Source organism: Poecilia reticulata, linkage group LG14 (assembly GCF_000633615.1).
Source record: "Poecilia reticulata strain Guanapo linkage group LG14, Guppy_female_1.0+MT, whole genome shotgun sequence".
In the NCBI taxonomy this organism is placed as follows: domain Eukaryota; kingdom Metazoa; phylum Chordata; class Actinopteri; order Cyprinodontiformes; family Poeciliidae; genus Poecilia; species Poecilia reticulata.
This window is the reverse complement of record NC_024344.1, coordinates 11659567-11670833: the sequence shown is the minus strand read 5'-3', so window position 1 is coordinate 11670833 and position 11267 is coordinate 11659567. Positions and strand designations below refer to the sequence as shown.

Below are 11267 nucleotides of genomic sequence, written 5' to 3'. Positions count from 1 at the left end.
CAGCTTTCACATTGGTGCTAGAAGGGGGGCAGGAACGGGATACATAAGCCTCGAAAGAAAAAAGAAATTTAAAAAAATCTAAAAAGATGAAATGTCTCGATTCCGTTTGATTTACTCGTTTTAGTCTCATCCTAACTGTGCATCTACGGGTAAGTCAGGTTACAACTCAAAAGAGAAAAAAAAAAAAAAAAAAAACATCTTCAAAAACATGTTAAAATATTAACTTGTTAAAATGAGTCCAAATGAATCATTTGCTACTTTAGACATTAATTTGACAAGAGATCTGGTACACATCAGCAGACAGCAATCTGTCACCATTCGCAGTGATTTTGGCTTCAAGTTGCAGAAATTTGAACATAAGCCATGAAACGAAACATTTWAAAAAAAAAWAAAAAAAAAAGAATAAATGCTCAATCAGCTGTGGCCATGTTGGAGAAATAAAGATATTAGCCAGAAGAAAACTAACAAAAAGTTGCACTTGGAAAAAAAAAAATGGCACAAATATATGCTGGAAGCAGAATTTAAACAATCAAAATTGCTGTAGTTTTTCCTCCTCCCTCCCCAGACCTTCCCCTCACACAGGCACCTGAACAAAATACACCCAGGGGAAGAAGGGAGGACTTTTTTTTTTATATACATATAAGAGAAACTTGCATATAATAGGAAGAACTTGCAGCTCACACACACCAACCATCCAACATCAAGCCACTCAACCTGGAAGCCTGCATCAGCATCCTAGAGGTGATTGCACATCCTGAGGGGGAGGGAAGGGAAACAGAAACTCCACATGATTATGTTTTTTCTATCTCAACGTGCCGGCAGTGGATTCCCCACCCCAACCCCTCACTCTCCACCCCGCCTTTGTATAATTACTGATTAACCATCTACTCCATTGTAAGAACCTGTTTTTTTTTTGGTTAGCAGGCTACAATGCTAGAAACAGCAGCTCTGATTTCCCCCAAACCAATGCAGTCTTCTTCTTCTTCAAAAAAAAACAAAACAAAAAAAAAAAACAAGGGGAGGGAGAGAAGAGGAATAAAAAACAAAAAGGGGTAAATTCATTGTACTACAGTAAAAACACTTTCCATCACCCTGCTTACCTACATTTATGCCCAGAAAACTCTGCACAATTTTTAATAGCTTCAGTCTGAACCATTTAGMGTCAACCTGATTGTGTTAATTTGCCSAGGGATTTATGTGCAGTCAGATTAAACTAAACTGTAGCAAGATGAGAGTTACAAATAATAAAAAAAAAMMCAACAAWAAACAAAAACACAAGGTAATGCTACCGGATTAAACGCAGTTCAATTGCAATTTTTTTTGTTTGGTTATTTGTCAGAGTAGATTCAGTCGTCCTCAGTAGGAGAGCAGCATCARGTATGGGCCGCTATGAGCTTCACATCACGGCATGGTATTTAGGCAGAAACCATCCACTAAATTGAATATCTTCAATTTAAAAACAAAAAAAAAAAAATTTATTCTCATTTAAAAACTACCCGTTTAAAAAGGTAAATTTGACTTTTATTTATTTTATTTTTTACAACCGTAAAGATTTGCAAAAAAACAAACTACAAAACAAAATACGTCTTTCTTGTGAGTGTAAGCCCCAGATTTCTACTAATTGACCAGCAGTATGCAGCAACAGGTGGGAGAGGGGCAGTGCTGCTACTGGAGAGCACTTTCTGATAAATCACTATGACGACGTCAGGAAACCCTTTTACGACTGTGTTGCATTTTGATACAGGCCCAGACAAGATGGACGTCGGACGCCGCACAAAAAAAAAAAAAAAACTGGCTGAGAAAAAAAGAAAGAAAAAAAAAAAACTAAATCTGTGTATGGAAGTAAAATGGGAATCCAACTTGTACACTAAATTCCACATTCTGCTGAGGAAACGGTAGAAAGAAGCACTCAGGCCTGTTAGGAGGATAGGAAGAAAACACAGGAGGCGGAAATGAACAAGCAGATGATTACTGTTACAGCCAAAGACAACAGAGCGGAGATGCTATGTGCTTTCTAAGCAGATAAAATCCCACAACATGAGCCCAAAGTGAAACTGACATCCTTAGTCACAGGTAAGTTATTTGGTGTGTTTTCAGAGTATCGTATGAGACAGCAGTAGGACTCCAATTCAGCATTTCCAGTATGAGAACATTACATGACAGGGGGCCAATTGGCAAAAAAAAAAAAGAAAACATTGAATATACTCATGGCTTCATCAACACTACCTGAGTTATATTTAATAATTCTGTATTTAGCAACTATATATATATATATATATTTATTTTTTTTCTGAAAAGTAACAGCCCAGAGCCATTCTTTTAAGGAGTATTTCTAGTGTTACATATAAATTTTCTCTAGTTAAGATAAAGGTAATTTAACATAAAGTGCTATTAATTCACGATTAATAAACCAAATTAGATTTTCTAGACAAGAGGACCCACCCCCCCACCGAGCCCACCCACTTTCCCCACTCTCAGCTCCTTTGTGACGTCCTTTCCTGGAGCTGTCCCAGCTGACCAAATCCATCTCCTAGAATCACCAGATGTAGTCAAACCTTACAAGTGAAGAATCAAAATGTGCAACAAAAGAGTAAATGCAACCGAAACAGATTTGAAAAACTAAACTGCAGGCTACGTAAGCATCTCAGTTGAGGATTTTGTAGCTCAACAAAACTCATTTTAAATGGAGGTATTGCACACCGGCTTGTGAAAACTTTGAAGACCTCCTTCGAACGTTCTGACACAGTTTCCGTTTTTTTTTTTTTTTTTTTTTTGACAAAGCGGTTAGTTTGAGACCTAAGATGGAGGTTGCGATAAATGAGTTATTGTGTTTCTGTGGCAATGAAAAGGGACTCAAGTATACCAGTAAACATGGGGGCAAATGAAAAAAAAACTAAACAAAAAAAACAGTCATTGAGTGAAAAAAACATGCTAGGAAAACAAATGTAAAATGAAACAATTTTTCTTTAACTGAACAGAAAATGTTTGTAGAGATATCCTGAGTGTTGCAGCTGAATAAAACAGAACAGCCAATCAGAAGCAATACTTGTTTGTTCCTAAACTCTGGAAAAAAAAAAAGTGTGCATGATTTTGAATTTAAAGAAACTTTTTGATAATTTATGACCGTCTAAAGTGAAATGTAGTGAAGGCTTCAACAGAAACAGTTTAACGGAGACCCGATGTTAAAACCTTTCAGCACACCAACTGAACAAACGTCGTAAAGGGGCGTGGTTTTCCTTCAAATTTGGCACTTCAGTACCTTAGCTCTGGGGTCTAACAGCGATGCAAATAATACTTGTGTTAGGTCAGCTGAAACGGCATAAAAACTGCGGTACATAGAAAATTTCAGGGTTCCGAGTAGTTTTTTCCTCTAGAGTTTTAAGACAAGATTCTCCCATCCCAGATGGAGCCTCACAAACGTCCACTGCCGCCTTAACAGGGTTGCAAAACACCTTTTACTCTACAACTCAGAAGGCATTTCTTTAACAATCGTCTCCTTTCCTTCACCACTAATTCAAGCGTAGATCTGTGTGTGGAACGTCCAACGTATCTACAGTGAACTCATTTGAATGAGTGAAGAAAGAAACCGACGGAGGCATCCCAACAGTTCGACAGGATAAAGGCTTAAGGAGGTGCGGTCCGAGACACCTGCCTTGGTGAACTCCCGAACATTATCCCTTAAAAGCCATGAGACGAGGACTACCACAGCTAGAAGTCGTTAAGGTCCATTCATCGTGTTGGAGAGGCACCGATCAACTCCTTTTTAACGTCCATCCAGAGTGTGTGTGTGTGTTTTGTCTGGTGCGCTCCCAAAGGAAAAAAAAAAAAAAAAAGTTTCAATAAACCCGAGTTTCCAAGGAAAATCATGCTTAGCTATCAGTGTTTTCACAGTTGTCACTTTATCCGACGGGATTTGTTTTTTTTTGTGTGTGGGGTTTTTTTTGTTGTTTTTTTCTTTTACTTTTTCCAAGGTATATAACTGCAGCACCCAGAGGAGAAGACAGTAAGCACTGGAGATGATCTACCTCACTGATCAGGTCCGTCCTTGGTCTCATCATAAAACACTATTCTTTTTGGATCTACAGCRGAGAAGAGGCAGACAGTCAGGAACGCAACAACAACAGAATCATACAAATGATCGTAATGTAAATACATTTTACAATCATTGTTTTTGAAACTGCCAATAACATCGAAAACATTTGGTGTTGTAACAGTCTGCGCTGCCAGCTGGCTCGACTACAGAGCCATTCACCAGCAGGATATAGATTACACTCATCATTTCAACAGGGGTTTTGATTAGGATTACTGTTGAGATATAGCAAGTCAGATCACCATCTGGATGAGTATACAGCTACTCATCCACTCAAGTGTTTTTTGTAGCAATAAAAAAAAMMAAAAAAACAAGTGAGGGTAGAATAATGGTTCCCTTACCTTGTTTTTGCAAGTTGAAAATGGATTCCATTTCTGTTCAAGGAGAAAAGGAACATCAGTTCATAGCCCCAAAAAGTTTTCTATAAATATAAAAGCCAAGCGATGAAACAGTACAATCACATGTATGGTCGTTATGACGACACTCTTGGTGTGGAAGGTTTTGATGAAAACCAAAATACCCATTAAGAAGCTCTTATCCATGTGAGCTGTTCATTCCGGTTGGCAAACAGYAGAAAGTTAAAACTGAACGTGTTGAAGCAAAATTACATTATTTGATTCGTTTGTAATTTTTTTTTTTTAAATCATTAAAAATATTTAAAAAGTAAGAGTCCAATTTTGTGCATTATGGGACAGACTGGATTACAAAACGTTGGTAATCTTCAAGTTACATATTCAAAAAGGTAAAAGTCACCATTCTCTGGAAAGTGATGGKAGCCATGGTGAYARCTAATMAGAAGATAAAGAGTTAAAAATAAATCATTTTGTCGTTGCTTTGAAACATTGGTCAAATCCTGTTTAGCTGCGGAGCTGTGCAACACCAACGCCTCCCTCTCACAGAGAAACATCCTACATATACAACAAACGATTCTCACAGCTCCAACAACRTCTCGATAACAGAATGATTTAATGGTAAGAGCATTTTACAATCTCATAAGAAGGTTCAACTTACTTTGAAATAATATTTTAGGGAGGAAAAAAAACTTATATGGGAATTAATCTGCAGGTCAGACCTTCACTAAATCCGTTTTTTTAATACAAGTGCAGATCCTTTCAATGAATTAGAAAGTAATTGAAAAGATTTCAGTAACTCAATTCACTGAGACATACAGATTAAATATATTAAATACATATCTGTATATTAAATAGATATTCTCAAGCCTTTCGTTCTGATAATTATGCAGATTTTTTTAATAGCTAATGAAAACATAACATTTCTAATCTGAATATTAAATTAGTCCAATGAAAAAAATAAATGTTAACACAGAAGTGTGAGCTTAATGAAAAGCATGTTTAATATCTAGTTAAAAATATTTTCAAAAACTACCATTAATTTGACATRCATCAAAACACTTTCAAAATATAAGATACATTTACAGACTTCTCTTTCCAAGTGCATTCTAAGAGATCCTAATAAATCTTTGAGCACAATAAGGTAGTTTCCAAAGTAACTTCTCTTTATCAAGATTTGCAGTTTCACAGAAACTGACCACATTTCTKAGTTCTCCATACAGAAACCATGATCATCTTAAAATTCTTAGAGACTTTTTAAGAGTCATCAAATGAACTGGGTAGTGGGGTCACACTACTTTTTCTATGTCTTATTCCACCCATTCTAACTATACTGTATTGTACATGTTGTTGTAGATGTAAAACAACTAAAATAACATTTGATTGCAAAAAAAAAAAGTAATGAAATGAAGACTCACTTTACAGCTATGGGGTGAAACTATGGGAGGACATATTTATCATGATACATTTCTTATAAGAATTTGGTTTATCGTTGTTGCAATAAATTTCAGTTATTGATGATAAATAACAAAACTGACAGTATCATGGGAAATGTTATATTTACYATTTTCGTCAATAACAGAATTGATGAAAATTCTGTTACTGAAATATCTGCAAATTSAAAAATCTAATTAAATGTAGTCACTGCGTGCAGCTTAGCGATATAAATTGAACTTATTTAACCAAGTAGCATCTTGAAGAAGCTTGTAAATAGAAATATTTTTCATGAACAGTGTTTGTACGGCTACAAATACTGTGCCATGCAATCACAGCCATACAGTMACCTAAAAAGGATAGKAAAGTTTTTTTCTTCTAGTATAAGTTTATCACAATACTACMACAAAATATTGCGATAAAAGTTTAAGTCGATATCACCCAGCCCTAGATGAAACGCATGTCTGACCWGAGCAGAGAGTGAAAGTTACCTTTAGTGTGATAGGTGACGGCAGCTTTAAGGTCAAAGGAACCCCAGCTGGACCTCCTGCCAACGTCTTTTGGGTGGATCTGTTCTTTAGAGGAACCGAACAGCACAGTGGTCTGCTGGCCCACTGCAGGCTTAGCACCGTTGTCTTTACTGGGGGCCAGCAGAGAAGAACCCACTCCCTTCAGCTCCACTTTCGTCTTTTCCTGGACACTTGGCTGCAGCTTGGTCTCCTCCTCGCTCGCCGTGCTAGCAGGAGAGCAAACACTGGATACTTGGCAGGGGGCACAAGTCCTTTTCTCCGCTTCTTGAGAAAAAGCTTCGGCTTCTAGAAATGGGCTAATGTCAAAGAGGGGCTGGGCAACCTTGGCTGGGACAGCCTGACTCCCGTTGTGAGAAGTCACAGAAGTCTGGTCCTCGGCAGGCACAAACCCGTTCCCTCCGTCGAGGGCCGGGTTGGGCTCGTTGATGAAGGAGAGCCCCCACTGGTTCTGGAAGATGTCCCCCAGGGCTTTCTGATTTGTCTGAGCAGCCGGTGGGTCGAGGTGACGAGCGCTCGGGAGCACGGGTTGCATATTTAAAGGGTAGATTAAAACAGTACACTTTCTGAGCTCACTCGCCTCGCCGTCTACGGGACTCGTCGTAGAGCTACAGCTACTTTCCAAAGAAGATGCTACATTCTCGCCACTTGGGACAGACGGGGCTGATTGAACACAACTAGCAGCAGGAGCAAAGAAGGTGCCCATGGACGGGCAGCCGTTCCCGTTCCCAGGAACAGGACCGTTAGTAAAGCTAGCAGAGGTGATAGTTTTCATAGCAGACATGGGGACCTGGGACAGTCTCACAGGGGGAGGCGCTGCCTCTCCTCCGCCTTGAGCTACTTTATTGAGGTTCTCTTTTACTTTGCTTGCATAACTGATCTTGGGAACTATTTTAGCACTGCTATTGTCCACAGGAAATACAGGAGGGGGCTTGAACAAAGTCCACGAGTCCTCTTTTGAAGGTGAGGAAAGCTTGCCCTTGTGCTTTTCCTCCGCTTTCTTACCAAACGTGCCAGCTGCTTTACCTTCAGAGGTTTTCCTCTGAGCTTCGGCGACTGAAGTCTCTGACGCGACGGCCCGTTTAGCCGTCATCTGAGCTTCTGCTTTGTAGCCGGACCGGAAGCCGTCGAGTCTGGACGCTGCTCCTTTCTCGGGCGTCTCGACACTCGAGGCCCCCGGCTCCTGCGTAGTGTTGCGGGGCTGCATGTCTCTCTCTTTGTCTTTCGTCACATTATCGGCACTCTTGGTGTTGCCGCATCTGCTCTTTCGTTTCTTCGGGGTGGTGTATCCTCCTTCGGAGCCGCTTCCGTCATTGTCCTTACTGGAATAGCCGTTAGTGATGAGGCCACAATTCACAAGCCCGTTCTGAAGCAAAGCAGAGTCTTTCCTGTCTGAAGGCTGAATCTCATAATGACTCAATTCCAGCGCCTTCTCCTTGTCAATTTTTAAGTCCATATTCTTCTTATGCTCAGAGAATTTGCTGCTCACTTTCTGAACAGAGGTGTAGTGCTTCTGCGGCCCTTTCTGCTTCACATTTGGGTTACTYATGTGTCTATTACCATTGCTGCTGGAGGAATGGGACATACCAACAGTGTAGGGCAGGTGTGGATTTTTCTCCCCGTCCTCRTCGCTGATGTTTACATTTTTACTGCCTGCAAGGAAAAACAAAGTCAGTTAAACGGAAATGGGGCACTGATCATTTCTTCTTTACCTTTCTAGTTTTGGTTGTTTTTGTATTAGAAGACAACATTACAATACCAATACAGAATAGTATTAAAGTCACATTTTCTTGACTCCATCTCAAGAATTAGTAAAAACAGCAGCAAAAAAAAAAAAAAAAAACCTCACACATCTTAAGTGTAGCTCTATTTAGATCCATTTTTTTCTTTAGGGGTGCAAAGGCGAGTTGTCATTCACACATTTTACACCTGCCTTGTGTCAACCTGTATCCATTTTGACAACTTTCATTAGGGCCGCATGGTTCAACATGGATCAGAACGTCCTCCACAAAAAAAAAAAAAAAAAAGGAAATAGTGTAATACTAAGCAAGAAATATTTACAAAAATCATAGCACATCAATAAAATATTGAATTTTTTCTCCCACCATTCTGATGGTTTAAAGGTTGATGAGTAACCCGAGTCAAAGCAAGCACACTGAATATGTTGTTGATTGAGGACTACCAAAACTAGCAGGTGTTTATTCTACATTTGCATATGATTAATCTCAAAATCTATACACAAATAAAAAACAACTTAATATGTTGTAACTAAAATGATCAAAATMTTTATTATGCTGGCAGCAGTAAGAAGGTTGCTACCTTCTGTTTTTAAAAAAATTTACGTTTTTCCCCTAAAGTAATCATACCTTGAGAAGAATATAAAAAATATTTTTGAAATGATATAAACTTAGAGTGATTTGAGCCATTTTCCTACATTCATCACCATGATTTTCGAAAACACCTCAATCTAAGGAAAAATAATTTGGTACTTTGTGGTTTTAGCACGTGATATGCATTGACTTTTTTAGCACAAAATGGTTTTATTTTGTGTTAAAATAAAAAGAATAAAATCCACATTCTTTTGTGGARCCAAAAGAATAGTAAATGTTAATGTGCTTATGCAATGGTAAAAGCAACCTAAATGAAATCTGTAGGGCAGAAAATAAATTAAGGATTAAACATTTCATTAAACATTTTCATATTCACWGACAACTATATTTATCCAGCAGTACGATCTAAAACAATAATTGAGATACACCTGAAACAGATTTCAAAAAGGTTTGGTTTACAKTTATTATATAAAGCCATAAACATTTTTTTACATTTGAAATAGTATGTAGCCTATTATGTAAGTCTCAAATTTGATACACTTAAAGATCAAGTGCAGGAAGGTAAACCCCATAACTATATTTAAAATATAAATATAGATTCACAGTGAACCTTGACTGGGCCTTAGAATTGCTCGGATACAAGAGAACTGCTGTGTCAACATGGGACTTCCCACTACATAGTGTTTCTCCACCCTGATGTTTGTTGGCATTGCACMCATAGGATTCTGTATATAGCCTAACCACCCGGCCCCAGACGCAGTTGTTTGCTTTTTAGCAAACATATGCAAGTAAAAGTAGCTGTCAGCTACTGTATTTTCGATGCTATCTGTTCAGCTGCGTGGCTTCATGCTGACCAAACAACACGCAAAGGGCCCAGTCAGGCCAGACGGCTAACGCTAGCTAACTTCGACCAACCTGTAAGCTCACAACAGTTGCTCGTCATGTCATTTCCACCAAACAGTTGCTAGAAGAATAAGGTAAAAGAGTTTCAAATGATGGGGGGGAAAGCCTCGCACTTTTACACCGTTCTCCAACTAGCCGGGAAAGTGTGGCGTTAGCTCGCGCTAATATTCTAACATGGCCGACAGGAAATGGCAGCAGAGAAAATTCCAGCGGAGCCGGTGTTGTTTCCTAAGCTGGATGCGGACATGCTGGAATCAAACACGTCAAACTTTGGCTCATTTGAAAGGCCGCCGGGGAATTGAGAACACAGCGGACCAGGAGGGGTAGTTTATGAATCCCTCTGGTTATATTAGTGAAAAGAAAACTGGGTGGTGAAACCGGTGTACAAGGTCAATCCCCGATGTGTCAAAACCACCAGCAGSAGCAACAACTGTCACGCTACGTCAGCTAGCAAGCCTGCTAACACAACTTCGGGGCTCTTGTATGAATGTACCCGACGGTCGAGCTACTTAACAGCTTTTCTTGTAATTCCTGTTAACGCCAACCCGCTAGCTAGCAGCCTAAGCCTCAATCACGTTAGTTAGCAAATGCTAGTCGGCTCGCTGACATTAGCCAACTTTTCCGGATGGCCCAACCTGTTTTCTTCGCCTGCGTTTCCTGATGCTGGCACTGGAACTGGCTCTGATCATGTTTCAGACACGCCGTGCGCTGGATGGAGCTCCGGTCCTCTCCGTTGTGGTGGTGCTGCCTGTCTTGTGCCCGATCTTTGGGCTGTTCCTCCATTGAAGTGAAGAATGTCGGGCTTGTGCTCCACAGTCAGCGCGTTAGCTCACTGCACGGCACAGGACAGTCCAATCACTACCAGAGTGAAACGGAAGCTATTTGAAGCTTCTGTAAACGTCAGCAGCAAATGGCTAAAAATGGCACTGTTTTGGATGGTCACAGCTCCTAAAAAAAATCCATGTGTAGAATTTATGTAGATGATCGCATGGGATTATTATTATTTTTGTTGTTGTCGTTGCAAGACTTTCTTTGTGCAGATGTTTAAGTTGTCGTTATTCATTATAATAAAGAGCGAGAGACATTTGGGAATCTTTTTCAGTGTGGAAAAGGATCGGGGTGGGGTTCGCGTAAGAGCCAAAAATCATATGACCCGAGGCGCTGCCACGTCTCCAGCCAGTGGACACACTTTGGTGGAGGGTCATGTCGAGAACAGCCCCTCTCCTAAAATGGAAAGGCAGCGTATTGATACCGATAATCTCATAAGATGTTGTTTAAATACAAAATTATGGGGGGTGGGGGGGATTTATTTTAAGAAACCCAAACCAAAACAAAAAATGTGTTGCAAAAATATTTGGATACAATAAAAGAATCTGTTAAGACAATAAACGCTAAAAAAAAAAAAAAAACGAAGTCCACAGTTCAACAAATTAGTCGTTAAATTAATATTTTAATCTGACAATTTCATTGAAACCCGTCTATTGTTATGTATATCTAGCATAATATGTTTTAATTACAAATCTTAAATGTTTTTAATTATAAATAAATAAATGTGAAAACGACTACAATTTGAATGTAATTCATTATGTTCAAAAAGCTTATGGTATATTATTTAAAAACGTGTCATGCTTAC

The 11267-nt window shown here is 39.1% G+C and overlaps 1 protein-coding gene across 1 annotated transcript; it reads right to left on the bottom strand.

Moving 5' to 3' along the window:
• Positions 1-990: 990 nt before the first annotated feature.
• nufip2 (nuclear FMR1 interacting protein 2) lies at positions 991-10737 on the bottom strand. The gene is made up of 4 exons (XM_008427844.2): positions 10270-10737; positions 6366-8054; positions 4432-4464; positions 991-4079 (listed from the first exon to the last, which is right to left on the bottom strand). The coding sequence occupies exons 1-4, from the start codon at positions 10415-10417 to the stop codon at positions 4027-4029; spliced, it is 1923 nt and encodes a 640-aa protein (XP_008426066.1). The 5' UTR covers positions 10418-10737; the 3' UTR covers positions 991-4026.
• Positions 10738-11267: the final 530 nt, after the last annotated feature.